Genomic DNA, 16,342 nt, shown 5'->3' with positions numbered 1-16,342 from the left:
ACACATGTTCCGTCGGTGGCTGCCCCTACTCGCACCGCGTACGTCCCCCGTCTTTGTCGTTGTAGGGGTGGTCGTGGCACGTGGTAGGGGCGGTTGATCGCGGGAAGGGGGCGCGCACGGTCGACGGAGGGGAGAGAGTTCCAGTTCCAGTGGGGCGGTCGTGCTCGTTAGAGCGAAACTACCCTCTACGGGATAGAGACGAGGCGGCTAACCCCTCTTTGGGGGCGAGAGAGGCGACGAACGAGGGAGGGGGCGGCGTAGTATTCACGCGGCACGGTTGCTGTTGGTGCTGTGCTGTTGTTGCTCCTTCTGCTCGTGCCCCGGTACCGTTCTTCGTGTATTGTTGTCCAATCGAGCGTACCGACGAACCGGTTTCGAAGCACGCGCGCCGCTCTCCACGCATGGTACGCCGTAACTTTTTCCTTTTTCCGATCGCGCTACGCACTACGCCGCCTCGTGACACGTGCCGTTGTTGTTGTTGTTGTTCGACCGATGTGCGTATTTCGACTACGGCCGGCTTGGTGAGAAGGTAGAAGAAGATGTAGATTATGGTGGATGTGATTTAAGGAACCAGTGTCTTCTGATCGCTATAGGATTCTGTAGGTTGAATTTGTTGGTTGAATGGGGTGAGTCGTGTATTAGGATGTTGGTTCATGTATGTCAATTTTAGCGAAACGTGCATTGCTATTTGGATTTTTAATTGTTATGCAGAAACACTCTATTTAGTAAGTGGAAGGAATATTAATAATTAATTAAGTGTTGCTACCAGTAGATTCCTTCTGACGCAATGATCTTAAGAATGCTTGGCTTCTGAACAGTAGTATTATAGGTAGAATGTGCTGTTGTTACGATGAATATTAAGTTTTGCGAGATATTTTTCAAAGACACTCTTTGGAAATTGTCCTGGGGAGGAGATATCGTATATTCAAAATTTGTTGTTAATCGTTCTTTCCTGTCGATTCATTGATTTAAGAAACGAGCGTCTTCTGATCACTATAGGATAGTAGATAGGATTCTTTGTTATGGGATAAACCACGTAATACGACATAAATAAATTGTAATTTTTATAAAAGGTGGCTCGTGATTCGAATTTTGAATTGCTACATAGAAACACTGTTCAGTAGCCACCGTGTAAGAATTACTTTATCTTAAGAATTTCTTTGATTTTTCGTCGAACTAGTGATTCATAGAACGAGTGTCCTTTAGATACTGTAGAAAGCTGTAGCGATCCAGAAATCAAATACAATTGATAGAGTAAAAATATGACATTGGTATGCTTTAAGTTTAATGAAAAGTCTTTTACTATTTACTTGAACTCTGATTTTTATAAAGATATTTATCACATTTATAAATCACATTAAAAATGTTCTGAAATATATAATTTTTCAAAATAGAATAATAAGTAAATTAATGGAAATATGTAAGAATTTGCGGTAGGAAAAGTGGGAAAGTTACCGCGTGTAGAATCTTGACTGCAAGGGGAATAGGGCGTCGGTGGTCGGACGCGGCGATCACGCGAATGGGCTCGATCTTTTTGTCGCGTTTCACCCGCTCGTTTTCCATGTGTCGTTCGACCGTGTGCTCGTTTTACGAGCATCGATTTCCGCGTAACACGGTTTTTCGATGAATCCCGCCGCGTTGCGTGATCACGTTCGCTTCCTTTAACGACACGTGCTCCGGATTGCGTTTCCATTAGTCTCGTTATCATACTCTCGATTCCTACCGTTCTGTCTCAATATTTCCAACTATCCATACACTGTAAAACTATCTTTCCTTTTGACGAAACAGTAAATTCCACGTAAAGATCGATCAAAGTTCGAGATCGAAATAGTTTCAAAATATCTTTTCGAATGTAAATTTCTGGATATTACTTGTGAAAGAAAGCCGCCTTTCGGATATTGCTACTTTTGAGATTTGAAGTATATGTACCTCGTTAATAGTACATGGAGCACGTGCTTCATTCGAACCCTAGAAACTATCATTAATCGATAATGGAGCTATTAATTATTGTCATTATTGTCACATGGTCTGCTGCGCTAATCTAGCGATCTGAATTGACTGACAGATCTCCACATTTGTCTCGAAAGCTATAACAGACGTCTAAAACTCTTTCTAATATTCTTTCTTCCTCGTATTATTATACATTATAGAATTTCATGAAAATCTTTCAATTATTTTAGTTGCTGTTAGATTATACACGACTGACACTTTTGAAGTTCGTGTGTTTTGATAAAAAGATATAGGAAAAGAAGCAAAACATTTAGTATGACAAACAGACACTATTAATTAAAAGAAAAACATGATCAACATTATCTAAAAGAAAAAAAAAGAGAGGAGAATGAAGTAGCCATATTTCAGTAACTTGAATACTGAACTACTAAATCACAATACTTAATCATTGTAACATGTGACAAAATATTAGTCAGATGGCATCTAAATTCTCGAGAAATTTTAATTCTTCTAAAATAAGTCACCTCTTTAACATCCTGGAAATATATAATAGTTACTTGACATCCAAATTAAGAAAAAATTTCAGTTCTCCCAAATTTTAATAAATTTCCAACACATCAGTGTACTAACAATTCAATATTCTCCTCTTATATTTTCCAACCATCAAATTACACATGTACATTATTGAAAATTGACCACCATACGAAAATTATTGTATTTAAAGTAAACAAACGAAATAAATAAGCTCCATAAAAACGCCAACAAGAGTAAGAACAGTAGACAGATCTTGATCTTACTTTCACCGTGGATGAATTTCAATTTTCCTAAAATAAAATACCAAACGCTCCTTGCTGCTTCGACACGCTAACAATTCGATATTCTTCTTTGGTATCTTTCACCGTTCGTTCCACATTATACACCACTGGAATTAATGCCATAGACAAATTGTTTTGTTCAAAATAATCGAATCACGACCCGTGAAAACAGTAACGAGGGGAAAATCGACGATGGTAAAAAGAAGTCGAGCAGGAATATTCCGTGGTTGGCCGGTCGCGCGCTGATCGAAGCGTGACGAGCGGTAATTGAATGTAGGTATGGCATTTGCATTGACAAGCTCCAACAGAGATAATTCGAATCTCGTCGAACGCAACGGTCCACACGGGCGTTAGGTCGTTTGTCAATACGACGACGGCCGTCCGGTTTCCACGTTTCCACCGTATCGCTGTTTGTCACCGTCTCGTCGACGATCGTTCGCCGCTGAATACCGCTACTTCTCTGCCAGTTCGCGCGATTCATTCCGCGAATCTCGTTGCTGTTATTCAAATAAGCGACAGACTGTTGGGCTACCATGGCGCCAGGCTGCAACGTTCCGTCGTTTTCGTTCTGATTCCGTCAGCCTAATGCGCTTCGATGCTCCACGGTGGTTATATTCGTTCTCCTCCCATTTCACGGTTTCAGATCAATGATATTATATTTCGATACGTTGACATTATAGAAAACATACACCTCGCTATAGAAATTCAGAGATATGAAAATTCCGAATGTAGGAGAGTTCGTTCTGTGTTTCAAGGGTATAATTTTTATTGCAGTAGACATTCTGAGAAATAAAATGTTTTAATCTAGAAATATTGAATATTGGGATTTGAAAAACAGAAGATATAAAACAATTGACAGCCAGCTTACCTTATAGCAAGGTTCTATAATTATCTAATTATTAATTACTCATCCAGCAGCTTCGGTTCTTAGTCTAAACGCAGGAAGTAGGATTCCGCTTGATTTCCTAATTTGGAAAACAAAAATTTTTGTACAAAAACTCTTCTGAAGAGTATGAACTTGCAGAGCAAGAAAATTTTTAATTTAAAAAATGCGAGAATTGAAGTTGGATACTGAGATTTGAGGAGCAAAGGTTCTAAGATATTTGAACGATATTTGAAAGATATTTGAAAGAGGCTCTAGATCTTAACATTCAGTGAGATTTCATGAGCAAACGTGTAGTTCCAAATTTTTTCTTATTCTTCGCAAAATGCAGAATATCTGTTTATTTTTGAAGAGATAGACGATTGTTCGAGCAAATGAGAAAGACTGATGGGTAGCGGGGCATCGATTGATACGATGTGGGGGAAGAAGCATCGAAGATCGAGGAGGGAAGTATCGATCTTTCGAGCGGAGATCCGCGCGCGTCAATCGTACGTGTTTGCCTGGCGGCAAGTCCGCGACCGGCTGGCTATCGTCAGGATATATTCGCACAGGAAATGGGTAGTTCCATTGTTTGCACGTTCGTACAAACAGTGCAGCTGCGAGGATGCGCCGACCCAGCGGTTCTCTCTGTTTGATTTTCGAAAGTGAAGCTTCATTGTAGCGTATGTCGGTGCAGTGGGAACACTTCCAAGGAAACGTCTGTGACGTGTCAACATTTCGATGACGTGCCGATTTTCCACGAAGCTTCTGATAATAACGAGCCAAGACAGAACCAATCATCTGTGACTTTGCGAGAAATTCTAAATCAAAAATTTTCAGATACCGTGTGTTCTATATTCTTGGAATACTCATCATCCAATGTTCTTTAATTTTTATAATTAAAAATTGCAAAATACAATTTATAATGTAGTGGCTACAAAAAGTATTTGCAGGTTATCTTATTTTTCAACGAAGCATTGTTTTTATCAGGTTTTATATTTCATCTTCACAGTATCGAATTTTTATAGTCCTATACTACTAAATGATACATAATTTAATTTACTTGCACTCAATTAATCTACTAGTCACTGTATAATTTTCGATTAGGTACCGAAACTACTCAATTCTATATTTATATCTTCTATTTTTCAAGTTTCGATACCTATATCATATTATCAAGTGGGACTTTCTTACGTTATAAATTCTTATTCCCCCGAGTTTCCATAGTGAAACTTTTGTTTTCTAAATTAATGGATTAAGAAGAATCTTTTATTCGTGTGGATGCTGCATGTTCACAGTTTATCGCAATAGTCATTATGATTATTTGGAATACAGCAAGTATTTCCACCCTCAATTTCGTATTTTACAAAAATTGTTAGATCGCTTTCCTCTTTGCGGTTGACTATTGGATTTTATCCTACGGTTAGTTACCACCAAGAGTACCTACATTCGGTTCTATATAATTTACGAAAAGCGTCGGAAAATTTTATTTGCTTTTCGACTTTCTAACTAACTGTTTAATTCATCTTACTACAGATAAACAGTAATTTTTACGTTTTACGAAAAGCGTTAAAAAATTTCAAGCGTTTGCTTCTCTGCTTTACGATTGACGATTTAACTCGTCATCCTACTATCGACATACGATATCTATTTTTCTAATAAAACAATCCTGGACACCTCCTAACGTCTGAAATGCAGAGCGATCAGAGCGCGAGTGCACCGAACGTCAGAAATTTGAGTTAGCAGCGTCGAAAACCGCGAAACCGGGAAACCACTGGGCTTTGGGTTTCGAGTTGCCGTTGAAAAACACCAACGATCCCGCTAATCCGGTTGGAGAGTCCAGTTACGCGGGTGTTCTCGATATTAAATCGCGGGGCCCTCAACCTCATATCGGCGGGTAAACGAGAGACGAGGGAGAAACAGCAGCGGGGAGGGAGAGGGTGGAAACTCTCTGGCAAACACCCGAGAACAATGATGATGACGCTCGGTCCGTCTCCTCATTAACTTTCGACTAATTAAACGCAACGACGCTCGTTACGAGGCGAGACGACGGTCGGCGCGAATTTTGGCGCACGCCACGACGCGAAAGAAAAAAGTCGCCGACCGATTCACCCGGTGAATCGATCGATCGATCGAAGTCGTCCCCGCTTCGGTTTAGCTCCGCTCCGCCCCGCGAGCCGTCGGTCCGTCGGTCCGTCAGACGCACGCGAGCCACACCGCAAAAGGGTCGAAACGAAAGGGGTGGGAAAGAGAGGGCCGTGAGTATGAGAAAGAGAAGGATAGAGGTTAGAGAGAGGGTTAGGGGTCCGGTGGGAGATAAAGCGATAAAGAGCAACGGAGGAGAAAGAGAAAGAGGGCCAAGCCAGCCAGAGAATGTGAGACGAAAAGAGCCAGTGGAAGAGAAAGAGAGGATACGCTTGTGCGACGAACGGAGACGAACGCTCGCGGAAGGAGTGGGGTTGCTCACGGGGTGTGAGAGGAACCAGGAAAGGGGAAAGGGATGCTGCGTGTGTTGGCATGGACCAGTGCGTCAACGGCTGTTGCCTCACACGAACCGCCGAAATTATAGTTAGTGGCCCCGACGGGTATTTTCAGAGACGACTGTGACTACCAAAACACGCCAGCCTTCTCGGATTCTCCGCCAGCTATCTCGGAATCCCTCGTGTCACTGGAACATTCCAAGATATTCTTCGAACATTCGGAAACTTTGCGGATTTTCAGACGCTCTGAAGATGAAAATTGTTTAGAGTTGAAGTGTGCTGAATTACATCGGTTTCTTTGGTGGGATTTTGGTGTACATCGTTTGGTGGATAGAGAGATTGCAGGTTGACAATAACACGTCGTGAACTTGTATCTCGTTTATGCTGGACCGATGACAGTAGAGAAGATTGTGGTGGATGGAAGCTTTGCTGTGGAAATCGAAGGGTCCATGAGAGTGAGGTTTTGTTGCGGTGAAGATTGTGATAGTCCGTCGGTTGCTGCGGTGAACACGGCCAGACAGTGAGTGCGATTCTTTCAATGGAACTTGTATTACTTGGTGATTAGGTCCATGAATATGCCGAAGAATTTAATCAAGAATTTCTTCTCGCTTTTTCGAAGCACCTTTCGAATTCTCCACGAAGGAAGATTCTTCTTCCTCGATGCTCGGATGTGTCATGGATTTAAGAAGAAACGTCAAAAATCGTCTTAGCAATATAACAAGCTTCGCAATTAGTGCGAATGATATTACCGTGATACTTTCAAGAGTCGATGGAAATATTTTCTCCGGAAGTGGAAACACGAGAGTAGCCCAGCAAGAGATTTGAATGCGAAGTTAAGCGAGAATCTTATCCGTCGCCGTGTCGTTCTTTCAGGAGGGTCGTAAGATTCTTCTCCCCTCTATCTTCATTAGCATCGTGCTATCATAATCTCTAATCGTCATCTTCGAGTCAAAAGACTCTTTGAAGAAGTCTTCGAACAAGTACAAACGTTTCTTTCAAAGATCTACATCAACAAAATACATTGGTCTGATTATTTACACACGGAATTCCTCAGCCTTCAAACTCTTATCAAACCATTGCATACCTCTAATCTAATTGCCATCTTATCAAACATTGGTATTCTTCGACAACAGTTCCTCTCAAAAATCAACTTTGACAATGACAATTATTCTAATCTACATCCGTAGACTCCTAAAACAGAAGACTCCGTCTCAAACTTTCGTCAAACAGCTCCATACTTTATTGATCTAATCACCATTCTCTCAAACACCGAGAATCTTCGACGAAAGTCTCTCTCGAGAATTCACATTAACAACCCTAACCGATTGCTTCAATCGCTTCAAACCGAATGCTTTAATCAGACTGGATCTGAAGACTTTTGTCTCAAACGTTTGTGAAACAACTTCGTATCTCTAGTCCGACCGAAAGATTTTGCATACGAGTTTCTCCAAAAAATCCGCATTGATAAAGCGAATTAAGCTAATTACCTACGGCGTACGAAGCGAAGACGCGTTGTCTTCGTGTGTTCAGCTAAGGAGTGGAAATCCGCGAATAATCAGGCGCCGATCGCTCGTTATCGTGCCCGATGGCCTGGTGATCCGCGACACGTTCCGATGACAAGTGGCTGATTAGGAGCGGCGCCGGAGTGTCTGAACGATTACCGAATCCTGCTCGGTATCTGACGGCGCTATCCTGGCCTGCCACTGACAGAACAACGTGGTAACGTGCCACGTGCACTTTGACACGCGGTTGTTACGTGCGTAGGGGTTGGATATCCATGTGGCGTGTGGGGGTTGCCTACCGGCGGGCGTTCTTTTTCCCCTATTTTTTCCGTCCCCACCACCAGCCCGCTCCAACCCCTCCTGGAACCACCTGGATCCGGTGTGTCAGCCCCGGTGACGTGCGCAAAAATTACTGAATGAACGGTGACGTCACCGGCCGACCCGCGTGAAAAGTGTGCGAGTCGTTCCTGTCCGTGTCAACCACTCGTTTCGTCTCTTTTTCTCGTACGTGGCACGCTCGCCACCCTATCTTCCCTCTCTTCCCTCTCTTCGTTCGGCGTCTGTTATTCACCATTTTTCCGTACCAGCTTCTCGTTTCGCGTTTTATCAGCGGCGACGCGATCGGTTCAGGGTGTATCGCGTCGATTCGAAGCTCGATCGAGTCGATTGAAGGGCTCCAGGCGAGATAAAGGCCCTTGCTAGCCGTCGTTAAATGGATTAGAAGCGGAAGGGTTGGTCGCACCGGCGACGGCACTACACCCTCTGCCTCGAGACTCTCCTGGGACCAACCCTTTCTCCCACGCTTTTTTGATCACGCTAACTGGTCTCGATCTTGCCCTTTTCGAAGCTATGCTATTTTCCGAGTCTCTGCCATTTGGCTTTGACCATGGTAAAATGTTGTACGAAATTTGGTTTGAATGTTGGAGGATGCAAATAAAATGATTGGAGAGGTTTGGAAATGTTTTATTCTTGAACGGTGTAGAGGTAGAGACTTGAACGAGTTGCCAAGTATAGTATTATAAGTTTCATATCTTAAATATAATACTACAACCGAACTTAAATGTTATCACATGTAACTCAATTTTTAATACAGTAGAATTTCGTTTATATAAACTCTAAATTTTAGGGCTACTTAATTACAATCATAGATAGCGGGGAGAACTTCACTAAATTATAAAAAGTTGAAAATATGTGTCTCTCGTGTTTGGCATTAGGAATGCAGGAAATCTCTAAGCAGCTTCTTTTCTGTATTTTTTGCTACATTTCTAAGTCGTTTGTTTTGAATTCATTTTATTACATGGACCAACGCTTAGAAACTTTTCTAACATCTCCTTCTCTCTATATCCTCGTCTAGAATTTTATGGAAATCCTCTTTGATCTTTGAGCAGTATATTGCGGTGTAAAAATATTAGTCAGTTGGTATTTAAATTAATTAATGTCCTTTCAATATTCTTTTCACGTTATTCTTCGTAGCGATTATTAAAATATGTAAATTGTTGCGTTCAACATTATAGAATCTGTGAAAATAGTAACTGGCAAAATTCACATCATAGATAAATTATTCTGTTTAAAATAATCGAGCCCGTGAATGTAGTGACTACGGGACAATTGTCTTTCTTCCCTAAAAATCTCCATTATCTACCTTTGACCTGAATTTTCTTGGTTACAGGTGAAACGAACAGGAGATCGAAATTTTTCTTAGATGCTTCTGATGTTTGCATTAATCAACGCGCGAGTCTTCATTACCGCAAGATAAAATTTCCTGTAAATAGTGTTTCTTGAAGAGTGGGCCGCTGGAAACAAAACTTAACAAGCTCCAAAGATCCAACAAATCAAGTAATCTCAAGATCCAAAGAAATCAACTTGGAAGATCCTCGATTCACGCCATTAAAAATTAACTTAAAAGCTTTCATCCGCAAGGATCATCGAACTTTCTAAAAACTACCAAAATCTCCCAAAATCTCCCATAATCTTCCACAAACTCTTCAACGTCATTATCGAAGCAAAGATTTCCGAAAGAAGTACGGAAGTACTCGAAGAAAGAATAACACGAGTACATATACAAAGAATTCTTCAAGATTGCCAAATGCTATTCTGAGCTCGCCGTTAAAGTAAAATCTTCGAGAGAAGAGGGTGTATCAAAGTAATCGGAGAAAGAATCGTCGAGCGTCGGGCAGCGCCATGTCAGGTCGCGAAGCCTGACCCAGGAAGAGGTGTACCGGGTGAGGATCCTCGTAAGAGCCGAGAAGTTCCAGCAGTGAACCGAATGGAAGGATGTATCATCCGGCGTTCTGACTGCCTATGGATATATTCGGCCGTTGCAACGGCGGCGGTGGCGGAAGCACGGTATCCGGAAGCGGCGCTGGCTCGGTGAGGGGGTCCAGCAACGAGTCCAGCTGTGGAACAGCGAGTGCTCCCAGCGAGAGCGGCGGAACCAGCGACAGGATGCAGTTGACAGGAGCCTCGGCTCCTGGCGCTGCCGCCTCGCCGGAGTCGGGTGTTTCTCCTTTGACCGATGCTTACACCAAGATGACCAGCGACATCCTGGCCGAGAGAACCCTCGGTGACTTCGTCAGCGAGCACCCTGGAGAACTCGTTCGGACAGGTATACGCGAGAAACGATCGGTATACTGTGGATTTTTACGGGTTTATGGGAATCTTTACCACACACCGTATCTTCATTTACGTGCATTTTTATCGAACTAAATTTTTCTGCACAAGAATCTTTTACTATATATCAAACGCGTTGAATGATTTTTTTTTTGAAACCTACACTGTATCTTATTTTGTTTATTCTAGTTTTAGTATATAAAACAGGTTCCCTTTTGTATAAAAATTGAGTTTAGTAGAAATGTAGGTGGATAGAGAGACAAGTTATTCATTAGGAAAATGTGTAAATATAGATGGAGTCTACATACTGAGCCGAAATTGTAGTTGGTGTCTGATTGCGATCGGTTGGATCTACTTACAATTAGTTGAACGTGTAAAGTCTCATGTGAACGAAAAATTATAGCTATGGAATTTTCTGTTATATGATCGACTTGTTTATGATTCGGATCGTTAACGATCCAGATAAATGTTCTGTCGCACAGATAATAGAACACTAGTAGGTTTTGCATCTTTAGATTTCCCATAAATACATAAACATCCGCAGTATTTTGTTGGAATTCGCCCGTATCTGTGCTCTTATTAACAGATTGTAACATGTAAAATGTTTGATACTCAACGATTCGTATCACTTAATCCTAAAAAGGATACAAAATAAACGTTTATGTAAATGTTAGAAAGATTCAAATTATGTGTGAAAGACAGAGTTTCAAGCTTTCAAAGAAAAAGGGATAGAAAGGCAAGATTCAAAAAGTTAAGAAATGTTATATATCACAGTCTGCATGTATAACTACATATAAAGTTAGTTATCAAGTAGACAGATAATAGAGAAACTTTTCAATCGAAAAATATCTTCGTCCATGTCGTTTAACCATAGTCAGAAAATTAATTAATATTGATATACGGGAGGCGATAGATGTCTGAAAATGTTATGTTCCTGGTTTAGTTGTGAGGTTAGGTATATTTAATTTCATTACAGGGTCCCCTCACTTGGTCTGCAGCGTATTGCCAGCTCACTGGAGGTCCAACAAGACCCTTCCAGTAGCCTTCAAGGTGGTGGCTCTAGGCGAGGTCGGCGATGGCACTTTGGTCACTGTTCGTGCTGGTAACGACGAGAACTGCTGTGCTGAGCTGAGAAACTCGACCGCTCTGATGAAGAACCAGGTGGCCAAGTTCAATGATCTTAGGTTCGTCGGGAGAAGCGGCAGAGGTGAGTCTTTTATTCAACTAATTTTTAAAAATCTGTACCTTTGACAAAGCGTCAAATGCAAACGACCTTTTTCCTCCTCATAAAATTTGAATACAGAAGATATTTTCACAAATTTATCTACAAAAAAGTCATACATCAAACGATCAAGAAAACAATCTTTTCATGCGACAGTCTCGTTAAAAAAAAAGTACCAGACTACAAGTCACACTATCTTCCTTTTCCAAAATATATTTCCACAGTTGTTCGTGGTAACGCTATGCAATAGCCAAAGTGTTCTAAAAAAAGCAGCAAAATCATTCGATAAATATTAACAGTCTTTGCAAAAATAAACACCGAGAACTATAAGTCCTAGCGATTGTCCGTGGAAAATTTGAATCCAGATATTTCTACGAATTCATCCACGAGAATTTGATGCACCAATCGAACAACATCTTCGAGAAAAAGGCATAAAATACTCTTGCAAACACTATATAGCCTCCCTCTAAAATTCAAATTCAAAGTTTACTTCCCTTCTCGCGAGAATATTCTGCAACAATCAAACAGACTTCGCAAGAAGAGCCACGTAACTCGTGAAATTAGTTCGCAACGAATCCGCCCCTTTCTTCTTCATTCACTAAACTACGGAGTTGTTGATCTTCGCGTTGACACGCTGCGTTACGGGAAGAAAACTGTGGAGGAGGGGTTTGGCGGGAAGGAAGCTCAAAGAATTCGGCCGCGTAGTAAGGGTAGGTCGGGGACGCCTTCGCGACGACCCTCGTTTTTCCTCGAGGAAAAGAGTCCTCTCGTAAGCGGCCGCGACGACCTCGAAAATTGGACGTTTCGCAGGGGTTGCCGAGTCGTTGATTGGTGTGCCAACCGAACTCGAGGAGACGACGACGTCGTCTTGGGGTGGGTAATGGGTTTTATTTGTCCGCACCACCGCCGAGCAACCTCCTCTTTACTTTCCTTCGTCGAAGTCTCGCCCCCTGAGAACAGGCTCGTTTCGCGCGGAAACGATGAGAAGGGGCTTGAAAAGAGCCGACACCCCTGGAAACAGGGACGGCCGATATTAATTGAGGTTTCACTTTATTTTAATTAACGTTATTAGGGTTGTTTCGTGCCTGCTGATTAGGTAACTCCTTTGACCTACTTCGAACATCTCTGTGAAAATCTTTCGTGTTTTGCTTTTTGGTTGTGCGGTATATTGGATATTGAGACAGATTCTTTCTATCGAAAGATTTTATTCTTTTCAATTAGCACACGTGTTACACGGATTACATGGACGTTTGAGGTTGCAAAATATCTTTTATTCTTCTTCTTTACTTTATTAAAAACGTTCCCTTCGTGTAAATGCTGAGAGCCACGGGTTGTTCGATTATTATAAAAACAGATGACATCTTCTCATATGCAGACATTTTTCTCACGAATGAATGATAGAGTTAACTGCTATGATTCTTTTCCAACGTCTCAACTGTCAATGACTAATATACTCTTATTGTCAGTCGCAGTTAAGATAGTTTATTTTGTATTGAAATCGCAAGACGAATGGTAGAATAGATTTAAAGGCTGAATTAGGGTTGAAAATAGGGGAGAGGGAGGACGTTCGAAACCATGAAATACCCGAATTTTCTATCCGACAACGAGGGGGTTGAATCCACCCTCGAGCTCACAGAAGCGCGCCAGTCATTTGTCTGGGATTAGCTCTCAATTGTTTTCGTCGAGCGCGGAATTAACATAAGCTAGGATGAAGAATGTAAGAGAAGTGTCTCTCGTCAGGATTCCTGCGACTCCCTGGCTCCTTGAATATTCCCTGGGAGAACCGATGCGCGCCAAACTCTCCAGCGAATCCCTAATGATCCTACCGTTTGTCGAACTCGAAAACATTCCTCTGTATGCATGTGACGGAAAGGTTAGCTTTCATTCTGTTTCCGGAAGGTTCGAAAACTATTTTGCAATGGAAACGTCAACAGAATTCTTTCCTCTAACAATCATGAATATTCCTTTGTATGCCTGTGTGATAGAAATTTTAGGTTTCGTTCTCTTTCGAGAAGAATTGAAAATTATTATGAAGTGAAAACGCTGAGGATAAATTTCTTGGAAGAAATCGTCCAAAAAATTACGACACGTACTCTATGGTGTTTAAAATTAAGTAAATTTGTACAAGATTTGACGAGACCCCGTCGCTAGATACATAGGTTTATTCGCGAGTGGAAAGTTGAAGGGTATCCGTCTGCTCGTAGGGCTGAAACTATAAGCGCCCAAATGATCTATCTCGTTACAGAGCTTAGGGTTGAAGGGGGTGGAAACGATCCAGACCTTGCCGCGATACAGCTGGCATTGTAGACGAACGTGCGGGAACAGGGCTATAGCTTATCATCGATATTACAAGATTCTGGCACGACGTGTTCTGGTTTCTTCGAATCTAGACTATTTTAAGAAAATGGAAAATTAGGAAGAGAATAGTAGAACTGTCATCTGTAATACGTATGAAATTTAGCTCGTATTACAAACAGTTTTATTAACGTAACTTTTCGGTACGCTTTTAATCATTATCTTATACGAATAGAGAATTCTGATTGCTAATAATTTTCTTAATAATCTGACTGTGAGGTATTCTAGTACGTATGAATCATTACGTGTAATGAACGCTTGATACTCAATAAACTTCGCTGTTAGTGCTCGCTCACGTGTCTCGGTTTCACCAAAAGAATAACATCTGTTAGAAGTTTTAAACGATACGATTCCAATAATTATATGCAATTACATAATATTCCACAAAAGTTTGCATACAATGTTCGCATATTTATATATTTCGTAATTTCGTCGTATTTGAAGCAAAACGGTGATTTTGAAGGAAAGGTGGACCGGTTTTCGCTGACGGCAGTTCATCCTGACCATAATCAATTCGTTATCAGCGTACAATAGCACATTTGCGATTCGTTTGGGAAAATTGAAATTAATTAGTTAGCTCGACAACGGACCCGCAACAATCTACTCCGTTCTGCTAGCCGTGTACACGCACGGTTCACATTTTCTCTGAGAATCGTATGTTAACGAGCGTTATCAGGAAATCGATCTCTACACACTTCTGCCTATTCTCCTTTTTTTCACTTACTTTCATCCACACTCGGCAACAGTTCAGTTTAACTCTTTAATGTTTATCACATTCAATCCTTTACTCGTTTAGAGCAATTTCTTCCATTCCATCACATTAGCAATTGATACGTAAATTTCAGAAAAAGTCCTAGAAAAAGTTCTATATATAATTTGAGCATACAGTAGAAGGTAGAATTATTTGAGTGATCCAAGTTTCAATATTTAAAACTTCAATCTTGAAGCTTGCACAGAATGACTAAAATTGTTGTATATTATGAGACACCGTTAGCTCCTGATATAACAACGAGTAATTGAGAAAATATCGTGTATTTTAAGCCCAGCAAGAGAATTCGTTTAAATTGAATCTGTTAACTCAATTTCTCTATTGTAGTTAGCCAGATTCCTAGAAACGAGTATCTACCAATAAATATAGTAGCGAATAAAAGAAAGTTCAAAATTGATACTGTTTAGGAATCGCGAAGAAACCGCGAACACTGTTGCGATTTGATTTTTGATAAAGACGACGCTTTTCGGCCAACGATTGGCACAACGGACTTGGTGGCGATTAGAATCGTTTGCGCTCTCTAAGGGATCGGTCGAGAATTTGTTTGAAAGGACGATCGTCTCGTTTGTAAAGTCCAGTCACTACATTTATCCTTTAATTACTGCCTCTACCCGCCAGTGAGGTTTCATTGGCTAACCTATGCAGGTGTTACCTTACAGGTGTCATCACGTTTAATGGAATTACAGAACAATTAAGTAAAATGTTCAACATATTGGTGATTAAATGTCGTGTATACCTCATCCCTTTCTCTACAGATATACTACAAATTTAATAATAATATTTGTGTTCAATATTTTTTATCGTACTACAAACTTCTATCACACATTACAATCATCTATTCTGAAGTATATATTATATTTTTTCGTTGTGCTTATTAAATATAAATTCATTTTGTAAAACCATGTCTTTCTATGCTTCTTATTTTATAAACTCTCTTTCACCCACCTCTATGTGTTAGGTGATTAATTGGATTATACATTACCGAAACCAAAGACAAAGTCTTCGGGAAATTAGAATGTAGAATCTTTTACAATGTAGAGGTTGAGCTCGAAAGGGATATTCGTTGATTGAACATGAGATCGCAAATGACAGGGGATATCTTTGGAATCAGGCAAGGGATGTTTCGATAAAACGCTCGTTAAAGAGGGGACAATGTTGCGTTAAAAAAAAGTGGTGCCACGCAGAACACGGTGGTTGCACACGCAGAGGTTCACCGCAATTCCACGTGCACCCTCTTTCACTCTTTCTCTCGCCCTCATCGTTTCTCACCCCGAGTGGATCGCTGATCGCGTGGCTTTTTCTATCCCACCCTTCCTGACGCTTCTACACGATTCTAAAAGTGAATCACTGTTATCCGCCATACGAGTTCACACAACTCCTATCACGCTATCGCATCTAATTCCTTTATAAATGACAAACATTCCTCCAAAGAGAAGTGAGAGGCGACAAAGAAATAGAGAAGAATTATGGTTCGAATTACATTCAATCTCTCGTCGTGATTATTTCATACTTATCGTTAGTAAGTTACATTCAAAGGATATCCATAATTTAGTCATATTATTGTAAATTTTTCTAATCAATAACGTGATTATCTCCTTGTTACATGTATTTCTATTAAATTAAATTTTTATACGAAATAATTCAATTTTATATTATTCTGCAATTGCTTTGCTATTGTTTCATACAACTGCGGTTTTAGGGAAGATTGCAAAGGAATCACAGAGGTCTGGAAAAATAGTGGAGTTTCTATGAAAAGACTTTACAACAGTCACCAATG

At 40.7% G+C, this 16,342-nt stretch overlaps 1 protein-coding gene across 6 annotated transcripts in view; it reads left to right on the top strand.

Moving 5' to 3' along the window:
- Nucleotides 1-184: 184 nt before the first annotated feature.
- LOC117243358 (protein lozenge-like) overlaps nucleotides 185-16,342 on the top strand; it is a 31,481-nt gene continuing 15,323 nt past the window's right edge. For 3 of the 6 annotated variants that reach the window (XM_033510766.1, XM_033510767.1, XM_033510763.1), the window contains exons 1-3: nucleotides 187-626; nucleotides 9,279-10,214; nucleotides 11,196-11,426. In XM_033510766.1, coding sequence (XP_033366657.1) covers nucleotides 9,911-10,214; nucleotides 11,196-11,426 — 535 coding nt within the window. In that variant the 5' untranslated portion in view covers nucleotides 187-626; nucleotides 9,279-9,910. Of the gene's footprint in view, nucleotides 627-5,945; nucleotides 6,628-9,278; nucleotides 10,215-11,195; nucleotides 11,427-16,342 lie in introns of those variants that run through there. The other 3 variants (XM_033510769.1, XM_033510768.1, XM_033510765.1) reach the window with 3 other exon arrangements.

This window comes from Bombus vosnesenskii, unplaced genomic scaffold (assembly GCF_011952255.1).
Source record: "Bombus vosnesenskii isolate JDL3184/JDL3185 unplaced genomic scaffold, Bvos_JDL3184-5_v1.1 scf7180000013265, whole genome shotgun sequence".
In the NCBI taxonomy this organism is placed as follows: Eukaryota; Metazoa; Arthropoda; class Insecta; order Hymenoptera; family Apidae; genus Bombus; species Bombus vosnesenskii.
Note: the sequence above shows the minus strand (reverse complement) of the source record. Positions and strands in the feature narration are given on the sequence as shown.